Source organism: Pteronotus mesoamericanus, unplaced genomic scaffold (genome assembly GCF_021234165.1).
Source record: "Pteronotus mesoamericanus isolate MK-2021 breed Mesoamerican mustached bat unplaced genomic scaffold, CSHL_Meso_final contig_55, whole genome shotgun sequence".
NCBI classification, from domain to species: Eukaryota; Metazoa; Chordata; class Mammalia; order Chiroptera; family Mormoopidae; genus Pteronotus; species Pteronotus mesoamericanus.
Window position 1 is genome coordinate 685,691 of NW_026555198.1, and position 21,170 is coordinate 706,860.

At 39.5% G+C, this 21,170-nt stretch overlaps 1 protein-coding gene across 2 annotated transcripts in view; it reads right to left on the reverse strand.

The window, feature by feature from the left end:
* ARHGEF6 (Rac/Cdc42 guanine nucleotide exchange factor 6) overlaps positions 1-19,989 on the reverse strand; it is a 172,971-nt gene extending 152,982 nt beyond the window's left edge. Inside the window, exons 1-2 of one of the 2 annotated variants that reach the window (XM_054579556.1) lie at positions 19,810-19,989; positions 18,504-18,587 (exon numbers count right to left, since the gene is read on the reverse strand). In XM_054579556.1, coding sequence (XP_054435531.1) covers positions 18,504-18,587; positions 19,810-19,974 — 249 coding nt within the window. In that variant the 5' untranslated portion in view covers positions 19,975-19,989. Of the gene's footprint in view, positions 1-8,232; positions 8,465-18,503; positions 18,588-19,809 lie in introns of those variants that run through there. The other variant, XM_054579554.1, reaches the window with a different exon arrangement.
* Between the last annotated feature and the right edge of the window lie 1,181 nt (positions 19,990-21,170).

The following is a 21,170-nucleotide window of genomic DNA, read 5'->3' on the forward strand; positions in this document are numbered from 1 at the left end:
AAAACCCAATGAAATTGACAGACTTTGGGTAACATAAGAAATAGGAAGCGACCTGAGGTCTAGAAAAGCAGAGCAGATCTTCCATGTGGCATTATGGGTCCTAGTCTCTCATACCTATAATTTACTTTCCTTTTCAAATTTTTCAAGAGTGAGACAGGTACTCTAGTTTGACATGAAGAAACTGAGTAACCCTGTATTAGGGGAGACACAGCTTTCTTTTTATCCTTATTTTCATTCACTAAAGATTCATTTATATAAATAAAAGTCAACTCTTGATAATCTACATACAAACTGTTAGATATACAAGCTATCTAAAATATATTTTGAAAAATTAATCCATTTATTATCCATTCAACAAATATTTACTAATCTTATGATATATGCCAGGCACTGACACATAAATTTGTTTTAAGATGAGAATAAAAAGGCCACTATATAAAAAAGTCACCCACAGGTGCACAAACTCTTAACCATTGTTTTCCACTCTATTGTTTTCCTTGAAGACGATTCTTTAAATTCTAAATAAAGATTTTCCCCAATTCACAACACATTCTTAAACACCAGCATGTCTTCAAAAAATGCAAACTGGTTATATTATAGTACAAATGCTTATTTACATATTCACAACATACAGTTCCCACAAGAAGTGGTTAAATTTCTATTTCAGCAAAATACTACATTATCTTAATAGTGCACATTAATTACACCTAAATAAATCTCTTAGGACCCTAGCCAAGTAGCTCAGTTGGTTAGAGGGTTGTCGAAGTACGCAATACACCAAAGGTGCAGGTTTGATCCCTAGTCAGGGCACATACAAGAATCAACCAATGAATGCATGAAGTAGTAGACCTAGCCATGAAGAACAGAAAAATTACAAGACATAATATTCTTTAACAGTTAAGCCTGCTTCAAAGGATGGGTTCTTCATAAAAGATATTAAAAGCTTGACACCTTAATGAAACCTCTTAAAATAATGTCCATGCTTCCAAGGGTAGGGAAGCTTGTATGTTATTGTTTAGGGTGAGACAATTCCTGAATAACTCACTGCATTGCAAACTGCTTCATTTCATCTCACTTTAATTTAATTCCTTCTCTTCCCTATTGCCCTATTCAATCCCTCAACTGACATGTCTGATCTCTGTAATAGTATTCAGGTCCCCAGCAAAGTATAAAGCTGGAATTTTACTCTGATTGTTTAAGTAGAACTTAATTAGGAATGTAAATCTTCTGCCAGAAGTCAAATAGAAATGATATGTGAGTGTATGTTACATTGGATGACCCACATCTCGAACCCACACAGCCCTCTGTGTGGTAGGGTCCAGTTAGCCAGGATATGACAAAGCCTGGAGCCAATCAGATGTCTTGGTGTCATGTTTTTCTTCCAGATGACAGAAGAGGAAGTATCAAGGTCAATGTTGAAATGCAGAAATGGGGCAGCTTCTGGGCTGAGTGGACATATATCTCTTTTAAAATTTTGGTAAGCAAAGACCCTAAAACTGGCAAAGCCCTCACACTTCTTCATTTGCAATTCAAAGTCCAGACCTTGCACTTTCTTTGGGTGTTAACTCCAATGTCATCACCAATCGCTCTGCAGACCTTATTATGCTGTGTTGGCAACTCTTCACCTCTCAGACTGATCCTTGGGGGCCACCTCAGTGATAACACATGACCAAATTAGCATGGGGCTGAAGTAGGAATAGCTGGCCAAGATTGTGAGGTTTTAATAAAGAGCTATATTGTGCTCCATTGCCCCTAGAAACTGCCTAGATTAGAAACAATATTAAAACCAAATTAGAGTTAGATTTAAAATAACATAACTTTTACATCTTTTGCCAGGAAGATTCAATCGATTAAATTTTCTAACAAAATACATTTATTTTGGTATTATCAACATACATTCAACCCATTAAAAAATGACCTGTTCCCTTTTCAAGTTTTACATATTGTGTTTTTGTATAGAGACAATTGGTTTTTATTTCCCCCTTTCAACTATGCCCAATTCAACAGATTTATTATTTATTTCCCTGGGGGCAAAGGAGAATGTTTTTGTCAGTCATCACCAAAAATAAAATAAAATAAACATTTGTTCAATTGTTTAAAACAACATACATCTTGCTCTGGGGTGTATTTTTAGATTTTAAGCTATTGTAATTATAAAATAAACATATTTACTTTAAAAGACATAAAAATTAAACTATTTTATCCAGGTAAACATGAGAAACTTTTTCACATTCTTCTAGTCTATGGAGAGACTAGAAAAGAATGAAAAGCTTTCCTGATTTTTTCCATTCTAAGAGGAATCTATCCAAACTGTTTCTATTATTAGCACACAAAATGGTAGCTGAAGAAGTTACTGTGGTTAACAACTGAATAATTCATAGTCTCTGAAGAATTCAGTTCCTTTGTCTACTCCAGTTCCTCTTTCGAACTAGATCCCCAAACATATTTCTAGTCCTGACTTGTTATAAAGAAAACCATATGCAAATAATTTCAGCAGTTCAAAATGGGCCATGCTAAGTATTGGCATCAGCAGCAAGACAATCAGCTAGTGACTTAACATGAACTTTTATTACAAATTCATAAAACTCTTAAGGTTACACATTTATTGTCAGAAATCATAGTTAAAAATTCCAGTCTCTGTTCCATGGATATCACTGGGCTACAATATCACTGAAATTTAAACTGTTTACACAATCTTGCAAATAGAAGATATAAACAAATTAAATGACATAAATAACTTTAAACACATCTCAACATCTAAATGCAAATTATTTTCTATGATGTAAAGCACTAAGAATTGCAAGTCCAGGAGAAAAGCACTTCAATTTGTGAGTGAAAGATGTTTATAATGTTGAAAAGATTAATTTCTTCTGTTAACATGAGAACAGAAGCTAAATCTGCCATCACTATTCATCTAAAATTCCCAGAAACAATCAACTTTGTTTTGTCCTTCAGAAGACAGGTGTTAAGTATTAGAAAATATGTCGGTTTTTTACCTTCAACTTCATTTTTTAAGAACGTTTTTCCAAAAACAAGCGGTCTCTGCCAAATAGACCATGAAACTGAGAAACAAGATGGTTGGATTTTTTTTCCCTGTCTTAAGTTTTATCCCTGTCTAAATTCTTAATGCAGCTAGTGTAAAACCTCAGAACCCTTGGAGAAGCCATCACTCTACAGAGTGTACAGTTTACCCTTTCCTGTATCCAAGTTTTCTTTAATGTTAAGATTTCAAAAGGAAATTTTTCTATACAGTGTGAGTCACTTCTTAAATGGATCTTGCTTAACATAACTGTACTGAGTGAACTTTTTTTATAACACAATGTTATCATTTGTGAACACTAGCCTACTAAAATACATTAAAATTCCAATTAGGAACTAACTTTTATTGAGTCTACCCAGTGCCTGGCACTGTGCTAAGGGCTTTGTCTTCTCTCATTTTACATTAAGAGACAGCATATACCTAATAATAAAATAGCACATACCTAATATTATGTACCACTACCACCAGGGAGGTTAGAATATACCTAACAATTGGCTAACCCAAGTCAGTTCAAGTCCAAAGCTCAAGCTCTTAGCAGTACTATACAACTTCTCAAGAACAAAGTCTCCTTGGCCAGAAATCAAACCCAGAACAAGGCAGGGAAAGTCACAAATTCTAGCCACTAGACCACCCACACAAGATGTATTGAGTTGCCTGACCCCACGCCAAAAGGCCCCAGGTTGTTATATGTTTTGCTGTCTGATTTTTACAGTTTTTCTGTCTCTTTTTTGACATGTTGTTTCTTTTCTTCCATCTTATACTTAGATATATACTTTTTCTGCCATTGCCAGCACAGCTAATCTATAGAAGCCCCTCTTCTCCCTTTATCACAAGTTCTTATTTACATGCTGCTTTCCACTTTACAGAGTGCTTCCACATACTTTATGTCATCTAATCTAATTTGTTATTTCTAATCAGTTTTTAATTTTAACACATTTAGATAAGTAAAAGTAATTTAGGCTTTGAGCTGAACCTTGAGTGAGGGTCTGTCGCAGTCTCCTAAGAATAAAGTGCGTAAGTCTTAGTTCAAAAATGGGCGTCTCTTTGGCAGCCCTGACCTTCTCTGACCATTCAGTAATGAATCATTCATGTAATGAATATTTACCAAGCACCTGCTATGTGCCATGTTGTAATACGGAGTGTTGGGGTTATAGGGATGATCAACCTCTGGTTCCTTCATTTGAGAATTTCCAAGACTAGTGGAGAGACAAATGTGTCCAGAGATTATCATAGTGAGAATGGGAAGACAGTATAAAGATAGCTTGGCACAGGGGATTATGAGAATATGGTCAACAGCTGGTCAATCCAGCAGAGACTTTCTAGAAAATCCAAGGCTGAGGAGGAAGCTGGTATCTCTTTGTTGTTCTCAACTAGGTAGAAGATACTTGGATGTTGCTAGATTGTTGAACTCAATAGATTAAACAGTGAAATGATTCTCAACTCTGGCTGCACATTAGAATCACTCAGGGAGATTTCAAAAATGAAATAACAAGACGTGGCCACTATGGAAAGTACCTACACAAGGTGAACATATACATAAAATCAAGAGAAATGTGCACTAGAAACATGTACAAATATATTCACAGTAGCATCATTCATATCAACCAAAAACTGGAAGCAACCTAGATGTCCATCAACAGGTCAATGGAGAAAGAAAATATGGTACACCCACACAATGAAATTATTACTAGCAGTAAAAAAAAAAGAATGGTCCTGGCTGGTGTGGCTCAGTGGATCGAGCGCTGGCCTGCGAACCAAAGGGTCGCTGGTTTGACTCCTAGTCTAGGGCACATGCTTGGGGTGTGGGCTAGGTCCCCAGTAGGGGGCACTCGAGAGGCAACCACACATTGATGTTCCTCTCCCTCTCTCCCTTCCCTTCTCTAAAAATAAAGAAATAAAAATAAAGAAATAAAATCTTTTTTTAAAAAAAAGAATGAACCACTACTATCTGCAACAGCATAGGTGACTTGTACAAATGTTACCTTGAGTGAAAGAAACCTTATACAATACAAAAAGTACATACTGTATGTTTCCACTCATATAAAGTAGCAAAACAGAAAAAAAGAATCAAGTATCTTAGAAGTCAGGGCAGTGGTGTCTGTTGGTGAAGGATAGTGACTGGGAAGGGGCACGAGGGTAGCTTCTGGTTGCTGATGATGTTGTGTTTCCTAATTGGTGTACTGATTATATGGATGTGTTCAATTTGTAAAGACCCATTAAACTATATACTTAGGATTTGTGCAATTTCCTGAATTCATGTTATATTTCTTTTCTTAACAAAATGAAGTTTATTTCTCACATTATCTGTTCAATGAATGTTGGTAGGGGCCTTTGTTCCAAACAGTCATTCAGTGACCTGGGCTTATTGAGGTTCCACTGTCTAATGATGTTGCCATCATAATGCAAAATGGTGCAGACACTTCAAAAAACTGTTTGGCAGTTTCTTATAAAGTTAAACATGAAGTTACCATATGGTAACTTCCCACTCCTAAATATTTACCCAAGGGAAATGAAGACTTATATTCACCAAAAAACCTATGCATGAATGTTTACAGTGGCTTTATTACTCACAAAAACTGGAACAACCCAACTGTCCCTCATCTGGAAAATGAATGAACAAACTGTGGTATATTCATACAATGGAATACTACTCATCAACAAAAAGGAACAAAGTGCTGATATACACCACAGCACAGATGAAATCTCAAATGCAAGATGATACATGAGAGAAGCCAGACTCAAAAAAACTACATACTCTGATTCCATTTATGTGACATCCTTGAATGACAAAACCACAGGGTCAAAAATCAGATCAGTGGTTGCCAGGGGGAGAGGGTAATTTTGAAGAGAGATGGAACTGTTGTGAATTCATATTATATCTAATATAAAGTTTACTTAAATGCTGAAATAAAAAGAAATACCAAAGCCTGGGCCACACTGAAGACCAATTCACACAGAAGCTCAGTGGGAAAGACCCCTCCAATATGTATATCCTTTAAAAGTACATCATGTTATTCTAATTATAGCCAATGTATGAAAACCAAGGGCCTAGGTGTTCCAGTATTTATTATTAGTTCCTTTGCAGCAACATGGCAAAAAGAATGATTTCTGGAGTTTTTACATCAGTGATAACATTTTGGCACTGAGAGACTGGCAGTGTGAGACATTTGTCTAGATCATCCCTAAACCAGCACTGTGTAATGGACACAATGCCACCTTCCTCCCAGGACTGTTGTGAGGATTAAATAACATACTTGAAGCATGTAGCACAGTACCTAGAACATGGTAGATGCCTGAGAAATGGTAAGTACTCAACTCTCCTTCCTCTTTTGCCCCTAAGTTCCCTAAATAGTGATGAGCAGATTGCTGTAAATGAACAAAATCACATGCTCCAATTTCTCCTCCTGAATGAGTTTTTTTTTGTAAAGACTGAAGTAATATTATACTTGAACTACTGATGTCAGATGAATATTGGGCATTTCTGGGCCCTAATGGCTCACTCTATTCAGCACCTGTCATCCTTGAAAATGAATGGAGAGGAGGCTGACGGTGGGAATACAAACCACAGACCCTTCTTCAGAAAGCTTTGCTCCCATACTCTCACCTAAGAAGATAGCCAGCCCTGTCCAAAGACAAGGCCAAGCTGTGAGTTGGCACAAAAACAAAAACAAACCAGAAAAAAAATATTAGTAGCTCGGAAGATATACTGTCAATAAAACATGTGCGAAATGGAATACTTTTGGATAAAATGTCATGTTTTAGTAAGAACAAACAAACACAACCCTGAGCTGAGAGCAGGAAATCCAGGTCAGAGTTTTGATGCTACCACTGGTTAGCTGCCTAACTTTGGTGAACTAAACTGTTGTTTCTCTGTCAAATGAAAGCAATGCCATCTCTCCTACATCATTTACAAAGGCCCAGTGAGTTGCAGATAAGTAGAAGACATTCCAAAAAAATTAAACAGCAAAGAAATGCAAGATGAGAATACTAGCTGGAAATTTACTTTGTTCCAAATTCTAATCACCAACCACCATTACCGCGCAAGCCTGAGAACTCTGATATTTACTGCTTCAAGCACACCCAGACTACAATAGCCTGAAGCTTGCTTATGTAAGAAGGGAATGCAGCATTGCCTGGCATGTAGCACAATACTTTGCTTAAGAGAAATCCTTGGAAATGCCTCAGCTGAAGTACAAGGGCAGGCCCAGACCTTATGTTTTGGAGAGAGGTACTCTCAGTCATGGAACACTAGAACTGTTGCTGGAGCAAATGATGTCATTGGAGCTCCTCTTACCACAGTCAATGTCAGAATTAAGATAGGAAATTCAAGGACAAATTGTGGGGTTGTCAGGCAAACATATGTTAGAAAAGCAGTTTAGATCCTAAAATCTTGCTTTAAAAATTGTTTATACTACAATAAAACATCAACTGAAATGTATCCTATTCTATATTTTTATGTGAAGCTTTTATTGACAAAATATATACAGTTACATAGAAAATACATTCCTTTACTCTATTTTTATTCCCACCACACATTAAGAAAAAAGTCATGTGAGTCACCTCTATCCAAAACCAATAACAAATCAACAATACAAATATAAGATTTTTTTAAGAGACAGAGATCATCCCAAGGCTCTCCACTCTAGAGATAAGAAACGAATAGCTCAAATACCTGTTGGGTTTTTTAATGAATGGAAAATGAAAACTCAAAAATAACTACAGGCATGTTGGAACGTCTTATAGAATACAGGTCTTTCCTCATCCACAAACCATTCCTGCGACAGACCTCTGTACTCATTGCTGAAAATATCCCCAAATGTACAGATGCCCGGGATGAGAAGGGGAGGCATCAAATTAGTACCAAAAATAGTACTGTTGACTCTTTGCTCTGGCTGGGGAGGGGGTAAGAGGAATCCGGTATGTTGCAAACCTTGCAGGCAGAGCCGGGCAACTCGCCGCTAAGTTTGGCGCGTCCTCGCTCTGCGCCTTCAGTCTCCGCCCCCCCCCTCCGGGCACCCCGGATCTCAGCGCACTGGGAGGCCTTGGCAGAGAAGGAACCCCGCGGCTGGGGCTGGGAACTACGGCAGTGGGAGGAAGGGCGGCTCCTCTCTAAGGGGGGGGTCCTTGGGCACCACCCCAAGCCCTCGCGCTCTCCCTTTTCCCTGACCCGCTGCCCCCCGATGGCAGGTCACCTGGCTCAGCTGTAGCCCGCTTGTCCTCCTGCTGCTCGTTCACTCCAGCCGCACCGCCGCCGCCCCCTAGAAGCAGCTCGTCCTCCAGAGTCACGGGGCAGGCGAGCAGGCGGGCTAGTCTGTGCCAAGGCTGCGGGAACCGTTCTATCCAGCCGGAGCTGGGACACTGCCCTGAGTGCGGCCGCCACCAGGGCGAAACTGGAGAGCTGGGCTCGGCTTCCCCGGGCAGGGAGGGGCGGCTGCAACTTTGGTCTTGGACGCGGGCGAGGAGGGGGCGCCCGTCTCCAAACTCCGTGCTGCACCCGTACCCTCTCCGGTCCAGGAATTTTTTAATCCTTTTATTTTAACCTAAAAGGAAACCAGATTCTTGCCCTCAAGTTCTTGCTTCTAGAGCCGTACCCCTCGGCGGGTGGAGGACCGTGGGGTAGGACAAGGGGGCGGGGGGGGGGCGGGGAGGCTGTTGGCGGGAGACCCGCCTGACTAGGTGCGCTGGAGGCAAGCCCGGCCAGGGTGCGCGGGGCGGCGGCGGGCCGGCAGCAGCTGCCTGGGGAACCTGCCTTTGCGGCTCCTCCGGACCCTGCTCAGCTGCCCGCTCTGGCCCCCTCCTTCCTGGGACAGAGAGCGGCCTGGGGGAACCGGGCCAGCGGCGGGGAAGCAGTGACCCGGACTTGGATCACCCAAGTAGGAACTGGAAGTGACAGCTGCGGAGGGCAGAGCAGGAGCAGCAGCAGCTGCTGTGGCTAGAGTAGCTGTGGTAGCAGCAGAATCCCCGATGTAGCGGCAGCGGCCACACTGCGCATGCTGCTGCCGCTTCCTTCAGCCCTGAGTTCAGGGCTGCGAGTTCCTGGCCTGCCGTGGGCCACTGCCAGAGGCTCGAGCGGGAATCCCGGCCTCATAGTCCAGTCTGTCTTAGTGGCCTGCTTCCTCCTCCAACCTCGGGCGCCCCTTGGAACCCCAGGCTCTATGTGAGCCGCTGAAACACCCAAAGAAAGAAGCCATCTACAGCGGTCCTCCCCATGCCTCCCTTCCCTGAACTATCCTGGATGCCCTTCCTGGACTCTGATTACAGGCCCCAGATCAAATAGTCTCTTTGAAGGAGAATAAAAAGGTTTGTAATAGATGGGAAATATTTACATTATTGAAATCCAATTTTTAAAGAAATACAATTCATCCAGTAAAATATTAGGATAGCCAGGGCCATGGGTGCCATTTAATATAACTCACGGAACTCTCTAGGAGTGTCAGATTTGTTTAACAGAAAAAGAAAATCCTCTTTAGTCTTCCCTCTAGCTCAAATTGAGCAGCTTAATACACAAAGTTTTGCCCAGCAGAAACTGATAGAAAGGGGCAAGTTAAAAATAGTGTTTAACAGACATTATCAATCCCTGTTCTAGTCTCTTCATTTTACAGCTGAGTCAACAGAGGCTTAGAGAAGGGAACTCTGACTTCACACAAGTGGCAGGCTCGGGGCTTGAGGAAAGGTCTTCTGATGCCCATTACAGCTATTGGGTAGTTGCCTGGCTTTATGCCTCACTCCTCTAAAGAGGTTCTACTCTCCTTGAGCTTGAGCTCTTTTGTGGGAGATTTAGCCTTCACTTGTGATCATTAGTAGATCTGCCTTCCTTCCAAAACTTCCCTTCAGAGCAGCCCCTGGGAAATGGCAAACCATCCATCCCACAGGCCTCACTTTGGGGAGGGCACCCATGCTGTTCCAGTGACAAGGCAGATGGAGTGAGTCATGGAGACAGGAGGCAGTGAGGGGGTGAGGGCAAAGAGAAAAAGCCATACTGACACCAGCTGGTGAGAGAGAGAGAAGGAGAGAAGGAGAGAGGAAGAGAGAAAGAAAAGAGAAAAGAGGCATTAACTGAGTCTATGTAGATGCTCGTATATATTCAATGAAATCTTTCGTGAACAAAACATTTTTTTACAAAGTAGGCTTTGGCCAGCAGCACAATAGGAGATGGTAAGGAGTCCCTGACAATGGATTGGTATTAAAGGTGGCAGGGGACAAAGCAGGAGGACCTAATGGAGGTGAGGTAGAGGAAACCTGGTTGAAAGGAAAACCAACCGCAGAACAATGCAGTCAGAGAGGTACCAACCAACCAGGCTACTTCAGAAGGATCAGAACTGTATATGTTCCTGACTCCCACCAAGTTCAAAAGCAGAACAAAACCAAAACTACCATTGCTAGACTACTGTTGTGAAGGGACTTCCTAATCACACTAGTGACGTTCTACCTACACATGAAGATTTTTTTCATATGTTCTGGAAGATTTTCTCTTGAGGCCTGTGTGCCTTCTCCATTCTGTAAACAAATAGGACAGATATACATATTTGGTTCACAGAAAACAAAATACAAATGGAATAAAAAGGAGTGATAAGATGTCCAAACTCACTTGGAATCATGAAATACAAAAAATAGCAATAAATGAAATGCCATTTACATCCAACAGTTTAACAAACATTAAAGATATTATTGAGGGCTGCCAAGGACATGAGTAAGAAGGCACTTTGTACACTACTGGTGGGAGTAGAACTTTGTATAACATTTTTGTAGGGGAATCTGAGAGATCTATAGAATTTTGACAGTTATTTTATTTCTATGAAGAAAGATGTTTCAAGAATAATCAGGGATGTGTGCAAATCTATATATGCATTTCCAACACAACCCACTGAGATTTATCCCAGGAATATAATACTGATTTAACATATAAAAATAAATCAGTGTAATACTACATATCAATCTAATAAAGGACAAAAACTAATGGTCTTAGCAGAAGCAGAAAAAACAAAACAAAACCTTTGACAAAATTCCGCATCCTTTCATGATTAAAAAACATTGGAATAGAAGGGAACTTCTTCAACCTGATAAAGGGTATCTATGAAAAACCCACAGCTAACATAATACTTAATGGTGAAAGACTGAAAAATTCCCCTCAGATAAAAAACAAGACTAGCATGCTCTGGCTGGTGTGGCTGAGTGGGTTGAGTTTGCGAACCATTAGGGTTGGGGGAGTGTGAGAGGCAGCATATCGATGTTTCTCTCCCTCTCTTTCTTCCTCCTTCCCCACACTCTAAAAACTACATACATACATACATGACTAGCATGTCTACTCTAGTCATTTCTATTCAACATTATATTGAAGGTTCTAGACAGGCAAATTAGGCAATAAAGTAAAATAAAAGGCATCCAAATTTGAAAGAAAAAAGTACAACTATCTCTATGCACAGATGGCATGATATACAAGAAAACCACAAGAAATCTAAAAAACTATTATAGCTAATACATAAGTTCAGCAAGGTTGAAGAATACAAGATTGGTATACAAAAATCAGTTGTATTTCATACACTTAAAATGAACAATCCAAATGTAAAATTAAGAAAACAATTCTATTTATGATAGCACAAAAAGGAATAAAATACCACCAAGGTATTTTATTATATCACATAAGATATTAAATATCACCAAGGACGTACAAGGCCTGTACATTGAAAGTTGCACAACATTGTTGAATGAAATTTTAAAAGATCTAAATAAATGGAAATATATTTTGTATTATGGATCAGAAGGCTTAATATTGTTAAGTGGCAATAGTAACCAAAGCAATATACTGATTGAACACAGTCTCTATCAAAATTCCAGCTGACTTTCTTGCAGAAATGGACAGACTGATCCTAAAATCCATATGGGCACAAAAAGTATTCAGAATAGCTAAAATGATTTTGAAAATAAAGAATAAAGTTGGAAAACTCACATTTTCTGCTTTGAAAACTTACCACAAAGTTATATTAATCAATTCAATGGGGAGAATAATATTCTTTTCAACAAACTCTGTTACGACAACTGGATACACACATGTAAAAGAATGAAATTGGACCCGTACTTCACACAACATACATGAAGTTAACTCAAAATAGATCAAAGACATAAATGTAAGAGCTAAAACTATAACACTCTTAGAAGAATGCATAGGAGTAAATCTTCATGACCTCGCATTAAGCAATGGTTTCTTAGATATAATACCCAAAACACAAGCAACAAAAGAAAAAAATAGATGAATTTTGCTTCATCAAAATTTAAAAATAAATTGTATTTCAGAGGATACTATCAAACTTGGGGACATGTTTCAGACAGTGCTTTGTTTCCCAGGTGTCTCAGCAGACTTACCTGACCAGTTACTAGCTGTGTGATCCTCTGAGACCCTAGGACATTACAGCCAAATGAGGATGCAAAGATGGAGGTCACTAGGAGAGGCCAACTGGCCAGCCAAAGAGTCATAAGGCAGAAGCTTTTTAACAGGGGGACCATGTCCCAAAGCCAGTACTCAAATTGTCAGTGTGCTTTTGCATCTTTGGCTTCATTCTTCTGCATTTCCAAACTGACCATTTCAGTGGTTACTTTTTCTTTAGATAAAGAATAGTGTGTTCTGGGCAATAGTGTGTTCTGGGCAATGGGCTTGTTCTTCTTATATTTTGTATATTAACAGTTTTAGAGCATTAACAAAAATCTATTAAGTATGCCCTATACTAGGCACTGTACAAGGTACTTTAGTCCTGAGAAATACTCTACATAAAGTGACAAGATATGGAAACAACCTAAATACCCATCAATGGATAAATGGATAAAAAACGTGTGATGTGTACACATGATGGAATATTATTCAGTCCTGAAAATGGAGTATGTCCTGCCATCTGCAACAACATAGATGGCCCTTGAGCACATTATTCTAAGTGAGATAAGTCAGAGTAAGACAGGTAGGGTATGATATCACTTATATGTGCAATCTTAAAAAAGTCAAACTTGAAAAAAACCAGAAAAAATGGTGGTTATCAGGGAATGGAATGGGGGAATAAAAATTGATGTTGCTTAAGGGTAAAAACTTGCAATGAGTAGTAAGTAAGCCATAGTGATCTAATTAATGCACAGTAGAATAAATATAGACAACAATATTGTACTATGATTATCTCATGTGGGCAATCACATTACAATATATAAATGTATCAAAGTAACACATAGTACACCTTAAATTTACACAATGTTGTTTGTCAAATATGTTCATTTAAAAATAAGTTAATATATTAGATTTTTGGTCAAGATGGTGGTATAGGTAAACACAGCTCACATCCTCACACAACCACATAAAAATTACAACTAAAATAAAGAAAGACATCACTCAGAACCATCAGAAATTGAGTTGAATGGAAGTCTGACAACTACAGAATTAAAGAAACAACAGCCTTCCAGACTGGTAGGAAAGGTGAAGAGGCAGAACAGTCTGGTCCCACATCCATGTGTGGGGGATAAAAATTTGGGAGGGATATCTCAGGAGTGAGGAGTCCCTGCCCCACATCAAGCCTCCCAGCCTAGGGTCCCAGGGCCAGGAAAATAAGTCCCTATAACTTCTGGCTACAAAAGCCAGCAGGGACTAAGTCAGTGGGAGAAACTTCTGGAGTCCCAAACAGTTCCCCTTAAAGAACATACACACAGACTTATTCAAACTCACTCCCTCTGAACTCCAGCACTGATATAGCAGCTTGAAAGGCACCAGTGGCATACTAGGAGGAACTGAAGGGTCTGGCATCAAGGCAAGAACTGGGGGGTAGCTTTCTCCCAGAAAGAAAGGTGGACAAAGACCACTGTCCCTTTTCTGAGCCCTCTCTGAACAGAGCCACAGAGCCAGCAGGCTGGTGCCATATCTGAGACTCCATCAATCTGGCTAACACAGTTTGCCCCACCCTGGAGATCCCCTAAGACTCTATCTCACCCAACTTATGGGTCCACCCAAACTGTTTACAGTGACTTTTCCATATGAATGGCTGGTCTTTGTTCATGATTCACAACTTCCTGAATCCTCTCAAACAAGCAATAGCCAGCCTCAGTTAAGTCCTCAGCCCCTGCACCTCTTGTTAAGTGGCCCCAGGCCCAGGACTAGAAGCAGCCAGCCTAGCTTCACAGCTTGGCTTGGCCTGGGAATCTCCAAGTGCAGCACAAGTAGCAGCGATCTCAAATTGCCTTATAGCTCATGCAGGGTGGCCCTGGGAAGAACGCAGGAGGTGGCTGACCTTGGCCTACACCACCTGAGACACCCCAGAGCCTGGATACCAAGTGGACAGCAACGGACCACCTAAGAACACCACCACCTTGCCCCTGCACAGCTCATCCTCCACAGAGGGTGGAGGTTGGTGGTCAGTGGTCACAACCAGTCCTAGCAACTTGACTGGCCTGGGTAAATCCCTCCCATTGACCTGCCAGCAGCAATCAAGGCTCAACTACAAGAGGATAGAGGACTCAGCCCACACGAAGGATACACCTCGAGTATTCAGCTTCAGAGATAGGGGAGGCTGTCCTTAACACTGAAGTACATTAGGCCACACTACCAAGACCCAGAGTCAAAGAGCTCTACCTAATACATAGAAACAAGCACAGGGAGGCTGTCAAAATGAGGAGACAAAGATACATGCCCCAAGTGAAAAAAACAGCTCAGAACTCCAGAAAAATAACTAAAGAAAATGGATATTAATAATCTATGATATGCAGAGTTCAAAAAGCTGGTTATAAGTATGCTCAAGCAACTTAGTGAGGACCTCAGTAGCATAAAAAAGACCCAGTTAGAAACAAAGGATACACTAATTGAAATAAAGAAAAATTTACAGGGAAACAACAGTAGAGTGGATAAGGCTGAGAATCAAATCACTGATTTTGGAACATAAGGAAGCATGAAATAAAGTATTAAAACAACAAGAAGGAAAAAGAATCCAAAAAAACAAGAATAGTGTAAGCAGCCTATGGGACAACTTCAAGCACTCCAACACTTGCATCATAGTGATGCCAGAAGGAGAAGAGAAAGAGCAAGAAATTGAAAATCTATTTGAAAAATAGTGAAAGAAAACCTCCTTAATTTGGTAAAGGAAATAGACATGCAAGTCCAGGAAACACAGAGAGTCTCAAACAATATGGATAAAAAGAGGCCCACTCCAAGACACATCATAATTAAAATGCCAAAGGTTAAAGATAAAGAGAGAATGTTAAAAGCAGCAAGAGAAAAGAAGTTAGTTACCTACAGGGGAGTTCCCCTAAGACTGTCAGTGGGTTTCTCAAAAGAAGTTTTTCAGGCTAGAAGGGATTGGCAAGAAATATTCAAAGTCATGAAAAGCAGGGACCTACAGCCACAATTGCTCTACCCAGCCAAGATATCTTTTAGAATCAAAAGGCAGATAAAGAGCTTCCCAGTTGAGAAAAAAATAAATTCCTCATCACCAAACCATTATTATATGAACTGTTAAAGGGACTTATTTAAGAAAAAGAAGATTAGGCTGGTGTGGCTCAGTTGGTTGGAGCATTATCCCATAGACTGAAAGAAAAAGATCAAAACTATGAAAATTAAAATGACAATAAAGACAAATCTATCAACAATTGAATCTAAAAAACAAACTAAGGAAACAAGAAGAACAGGGAATCATAGATATGGAGAACATTTTGATGCTTGCCAGATGGGAGGGGAATGTGGAGGAATAGGTGAAGAGGTCAGGGGATTAATAAGTTCAAATAGGTAGTTACAGAATAGCCATGGGAATGTACAGTACCATACAGGAAATGGAATAGCCAAAGAACTTATACACATGACCCATGGACATGAACAATGGTGGGGGGATTGCCTGAGGGAGTAGGGGGTGCTGGGTGGAGGGGGGCAAAGGGGGAAAATTGGGACAACTGTAATAGCATAATCAATAAAATATAATAAAAATAAGTTAATATTTAAAATTTTGCAAAGATTTATATCTAGGCCTGTCTCTTAGCTATCTAGGATCTTGAGACTGAATGGTCAGTATACTTGGTTGGTGGGTACACACTTGCTCAGCTCTCAGTCTCACATATTTATCTTATTAGACTTCCCTTGGTGTTCTAGGAGTGCCTCAATATGGCTCTTATATATCCCTTAAAGGCATAATTTTGCATACAATACTGCCTAGTAACAATAGTAATATTAAGCAGTTATTATGTGTGCCTTTTGTACAGTGATATATTAAGTGCCTTAGATGTATTTTCTCATTGGATAATTAAAACAGTTCTATGCGATAGATATTAATGCTGGCATTATACACATGAAGAAACTAGAGCTTAAAAAGACCAAATAACTATCTTGCTCATCACTCTATTTCCAGTGCACAGGACAGTACCTGGTTCATAATAGAGACCCCCCCAAAAAAAAAACCCCAAATGAATAATTGATTTAGAGAGAAAATTCTAGGAAGACTGTGAAGCACTAGGAATCCTCTTCCCACCTAGACAGCAATTGTACTGGCAGAATCTGTCTGATGTAACTATTAGGAGCACTGGAGTCTATTCAAAGTTAATTTCAGTCTATTTTATCTTTTAGCACTCTAGCAGCTACCAATTACCCATTCCGCCCGATTCTATGTCAGGAAGCTATGCATGTTTTCCAAGAGCAGTTTGAAGAAGACAAAGTGGGCAGTAAGACCCCAACACCTCCTTCCCCACCAAAAAAGAGGCCAAGTGACTTCCCAGAGTCATACAGTCAGTAACTGACTAAGGCAAGACTCTGGCCCAAGTCTGTCAAATCAGAGAAGAATCATGGTATTTAACCATGATGCCAACATTGCCTTATTACAATATTCATATAATGTTCAGGACAGTCTGAATTATCAAAACGAGATAAAAATATTCCAAGTGCCTTCATTTAAAAAATGAAAGTTATGATATACTTTTTAGAAATACTTCTATTCAAAGTGGATAAAAATATTTTAAACATTAGTGCTTAAAGAAGTAAGCATTAGTTATCAGAAAAATCCACTTTTGTAAAATGACTAATTCTCCAGCAATGCCAAATCCAAGAGGTGTTTCTGTATTATCTACTACTCTCAGAACTGCAAAGCAGCTCAGTATACCTTCTGGCAGCTTCAGAGTGCAGAAATCTTTGGCAACTTCACCATGTTTTTATTTGACAAATAAAAATGAAAATACCATGATCTGTTCCATAGCAGCCATCATTCTATTAGGGATATAGAGTGGTCTCGGGCCTTACCTACCTCAAAAGCTATACACACAGATGCCCATGCACACATACACATGCCCAAATGCACATGTGTGTGCATACACACACACACAGAACTAAAACTGGGCAATAGGGAAACCTGGAATAAAATATTCTGAGGCAAGCACAGCCTGATGCTATGGCTTAGTTTACAAAAAATTCTAAAGCAAGCAATGTTTATGTGGGGCAAAGCTAATTGTACTACTATTAATAAAAATAGCTAACACTTGGAGAATACTATGTGCCAGGAATTCTTCAATGAACATGTATTCATTGAAATCTCACACCAATCCTATGAGATAGGTTCTGCTATTATTCCCACTTTACATCTGGGGAGAATGAGGTATAGATGCATTGTTCAGTAATATGTCAAAGATCACAAAGCTACTAGTCAGAGAGAACTAAGAGTTGAACCCAAACAGTCTAGTGTCAGAGTCCATGTTCTAACTACTATTAATACTTTTCCTCAAATAATAGTACTAATGTATGTCTACACTTCTAATGTCCCTGGTGCCGTGCACTTTATATACATTATCTCATAGACGTTTTTCAAGGTTGGAGTTCTTAGTTTTAAATTATTATGCAGTATTTCATTTGATCTTTAAAACAACCCCATTAGGTACCTATTACTGTATCTATTTTACAGATAAAAATACTGAGTCACAGAGAAGTTAAATAACTTTGCACACAGGCAAAGGTACCAACTGTGCTTCAGTAAACCTATATGTACAGTAAGGATCCATATAATATAAAATAACATAATATAAATTTAATATACAATTTCTACCTCAGGGCCAGGTTCTCTCAGCAGGTGTCTGTTCTAAAGTGTTGTTAATGGGAAGAAGTAACAATAGACTTTCCTCACTTCCCAACTCAAGGGTAATACAGTGAACTTCTGCAGCAGCCATTGGCCTACTTTTCGTTCCCCTTAGTAGGGAAGCACACCGCAAAAGTTCTATCACAAGGAACCTGCTTTCAGGGCTTGGATGCTCTATCTAAAAGATACCATGTTTTAGGTTTTGTTTTGTTTTGAAAACTGTTTCTGGAAAAGCCAAACTAGCAAGCCTCCACTGGAGTCACCAATCTCAACCATGTTTTCCGTAAAATGCTTCCTCTGTTTAACAGAGAAAATAGACCTAGGACTTTTACAGCAACACCATCTTCACTAGCAGAGTGAGAAACCGATGATAACAAGGACGGCAGTCTGGGTGGGCTTACCTCCACATGAAGGGTTGCACATCCTTTCAGGAAGTCATTGATGTTGTTGATGCAGTCAGCTTCTGTTTGGGGTTCCAGACAGTACTAGAGAAACATAGTCAAATGTCACTTGGAGTCTGTAATCCCATGCCAAGTGTACTATACACACCATTCACTAACAACTATACAGGCAGGCTTTTTTTTTTTTTTTTAGGCAGGGAAGAACATTGCTGTCAGTCCAGGAAGAGAAATAACCACTAAAGGAAGTGATGCAAAAATCTAAACCGTTGGTCTTTATTTCAAATGTCACCAAACCTTAGTCTCAAGCCATCTCTACTTATAAACTTTTTCTTATGTTTTTTGCCTAAGTGTGGTGATAGCAAATCAGAGAAACCTAGACAGTTTTTTGAGCTTGGTTTTGCTTTCAACTTATTACCTTGTTCCTTCCTCTTCATGATAATTTTTTCAAGTATATTTTCCCCTTTGTTGTTCTCTGCATTTGATCTCAATTCTCTACCTTTACCACCCTTTTCTGATTGATTTTCAAGTTTAAGAAATTATAAGTAAATCAATTTTTTCAATAAAAATACAAACTTGTTCCAGAAGGTGAAAGAACTGGACTCACAGTCACACTGCCTGCTAACCTTAAGAATATGGGTGTAGGACACTACCTCTAAACAGATTTAAAGTGCCTGCTTTAGAAATTATCCATCTTTGTGATCATGGATTTCCAACATTAAAAATTTTGGACTTTTGAAAGAGAATAAGGGTAGTTTCACTTTGAACACATGTTACATTTGAAATATATGTTTGGTTTTTATTGTTTTAACAAAACTATGCGACATTTGGGATTATTTCTCCTAGTCACTAAATAGCCTTTCTTTCAATGGATATTTTATTTGAGAAGAAAATCTACATTGATTTTAGTGAAACTGTCACTAAACACCATCAACATCTGTTATAAGTCATCCCATTATTACACAGATTCATATGTACACCAAGTTCAAAACATGTCCTTGGTACACAGGAAGGTATAACACTTATCTCTATGAGAGAGCAAGCTTGTTATATGGGTGTTCTCCTTGCCCCTGGTATCAGTGTTGTAACAGGTTTTATAATACTAATACTTGGTGGCCAATTACTAAAAGATAATCCTTTGTTTCCAGACTTTTTCAAACTATAAAAACAGTAAGAAGGAATGTCTAACTCCTGGAAAGAAATTAAAGTAGGAAAGTCCCAAAACGGGGGCAATAGAAAAGCTCAAGAGTTGCATTATTGCTGCTCTCTAGTGATAAGCAGTCCCAAAGATACTGCAAATGTCCCTTACCTTTTCTACAGAGCCAGGCCTCAGTCTGTTGATCAGTTTGCACAGCACTACCCCATTTTTCAGTGAAGATTTCAAGAACTCCTCCGGATCACAGATGGTCTTTTTGGGGGAATCTAAAACCCCCAAGGATATAAGCCATGTCACAATTTGCTCTTCTGGATTCATTACTGAGGACTTCGTACACTCCAAACAGCTCTCTGGGGCAGCTGCAAGGACTAAGCCACATCCGCGATTGCATCTGCTGTTGTCTTCCTTTTTATGAGCTCTCTTCTGGTGCTTGCAGAGCAAAGCTTTAAAACAACTTTACTTAGACAATGGTGGAACCCACTCAAATTATAGGATTTCAAAACCACAGAGATCACGCTCAAAGATGTGGAAAGAGAATGAATGTAAAAACCCTGGATAACGCTGTTTTGTTTTGTTTTTTTCAAAATCTGCAAAACAAATTCATTAGAATTTTAAAAAAAAAAAGAAGAAGAAATGCATGCACACACACACAACAGTGCGAGAAGCTGTAAGGGAAGGAAGTGAGGAGGATGCTGGGGAGGGAGGAGAAAGAAGGAAGCAAGTGCTCTTGGAAAACAGAGGTGAGCCAGCACTTCAGGGGACCTTGGAAATGAGACACTCTTGGGTCAGTCTGGGAAAATGCTGTCAATAAATAGTTTAGCCCCAGTGAAAATCTGGCTTCTGTCTCGAGGAAGATGCCAAATGGCTCTTAGGTCAGACAGATCTGAGCCTCATGGGGAACTATGCTAGCACAACATAGCTCAAAGAAGGTAGGCTCAGAAAATTCTTCTACAAAATGCCCGGATGTCCTCATACTGTCTCACAGAGATGGCGTGTCATGATTATTCCTTGCAAAACACGTTGAGTTGCATGGTGACACAGTGCCAAGCAAATAAAGATTGTGCCTCCTTTCAGCTATCACTGTATATAAGCAGAAGCTAGAAGAATGGCATTTTACTTTGTAGCCAAAAAACTATGTTTAGGGAAATAGGCTAAGGATAACATCTGACATCCTGTTTACTTGCATTCTTTAGCAATTCTTTTTCTGGACCTGATTCCACTACACAATCCAGCTGCAATACCCTTAGCAAAGGCTCATACACAGTCACATAAGTGGGTAAAAAACACTTGAAAACAGAACTTTTGAGAACAAAAGAGCACTTGTCCTCTGTCTATTTTAAAGTCTGGAAGGTTGATGTTTTCCCACAATAAACACTTCGCATTAAAAATGCTTCTCTGGAAAAAAACTGGTTCATAACACAGATATTTACTTTTTTTGAACATTTTCAAAACCAGTTGAAATAGTCACACTAAAGGGAAATTTATAATAAGGCCAACTTTAACAGTATAGCTTC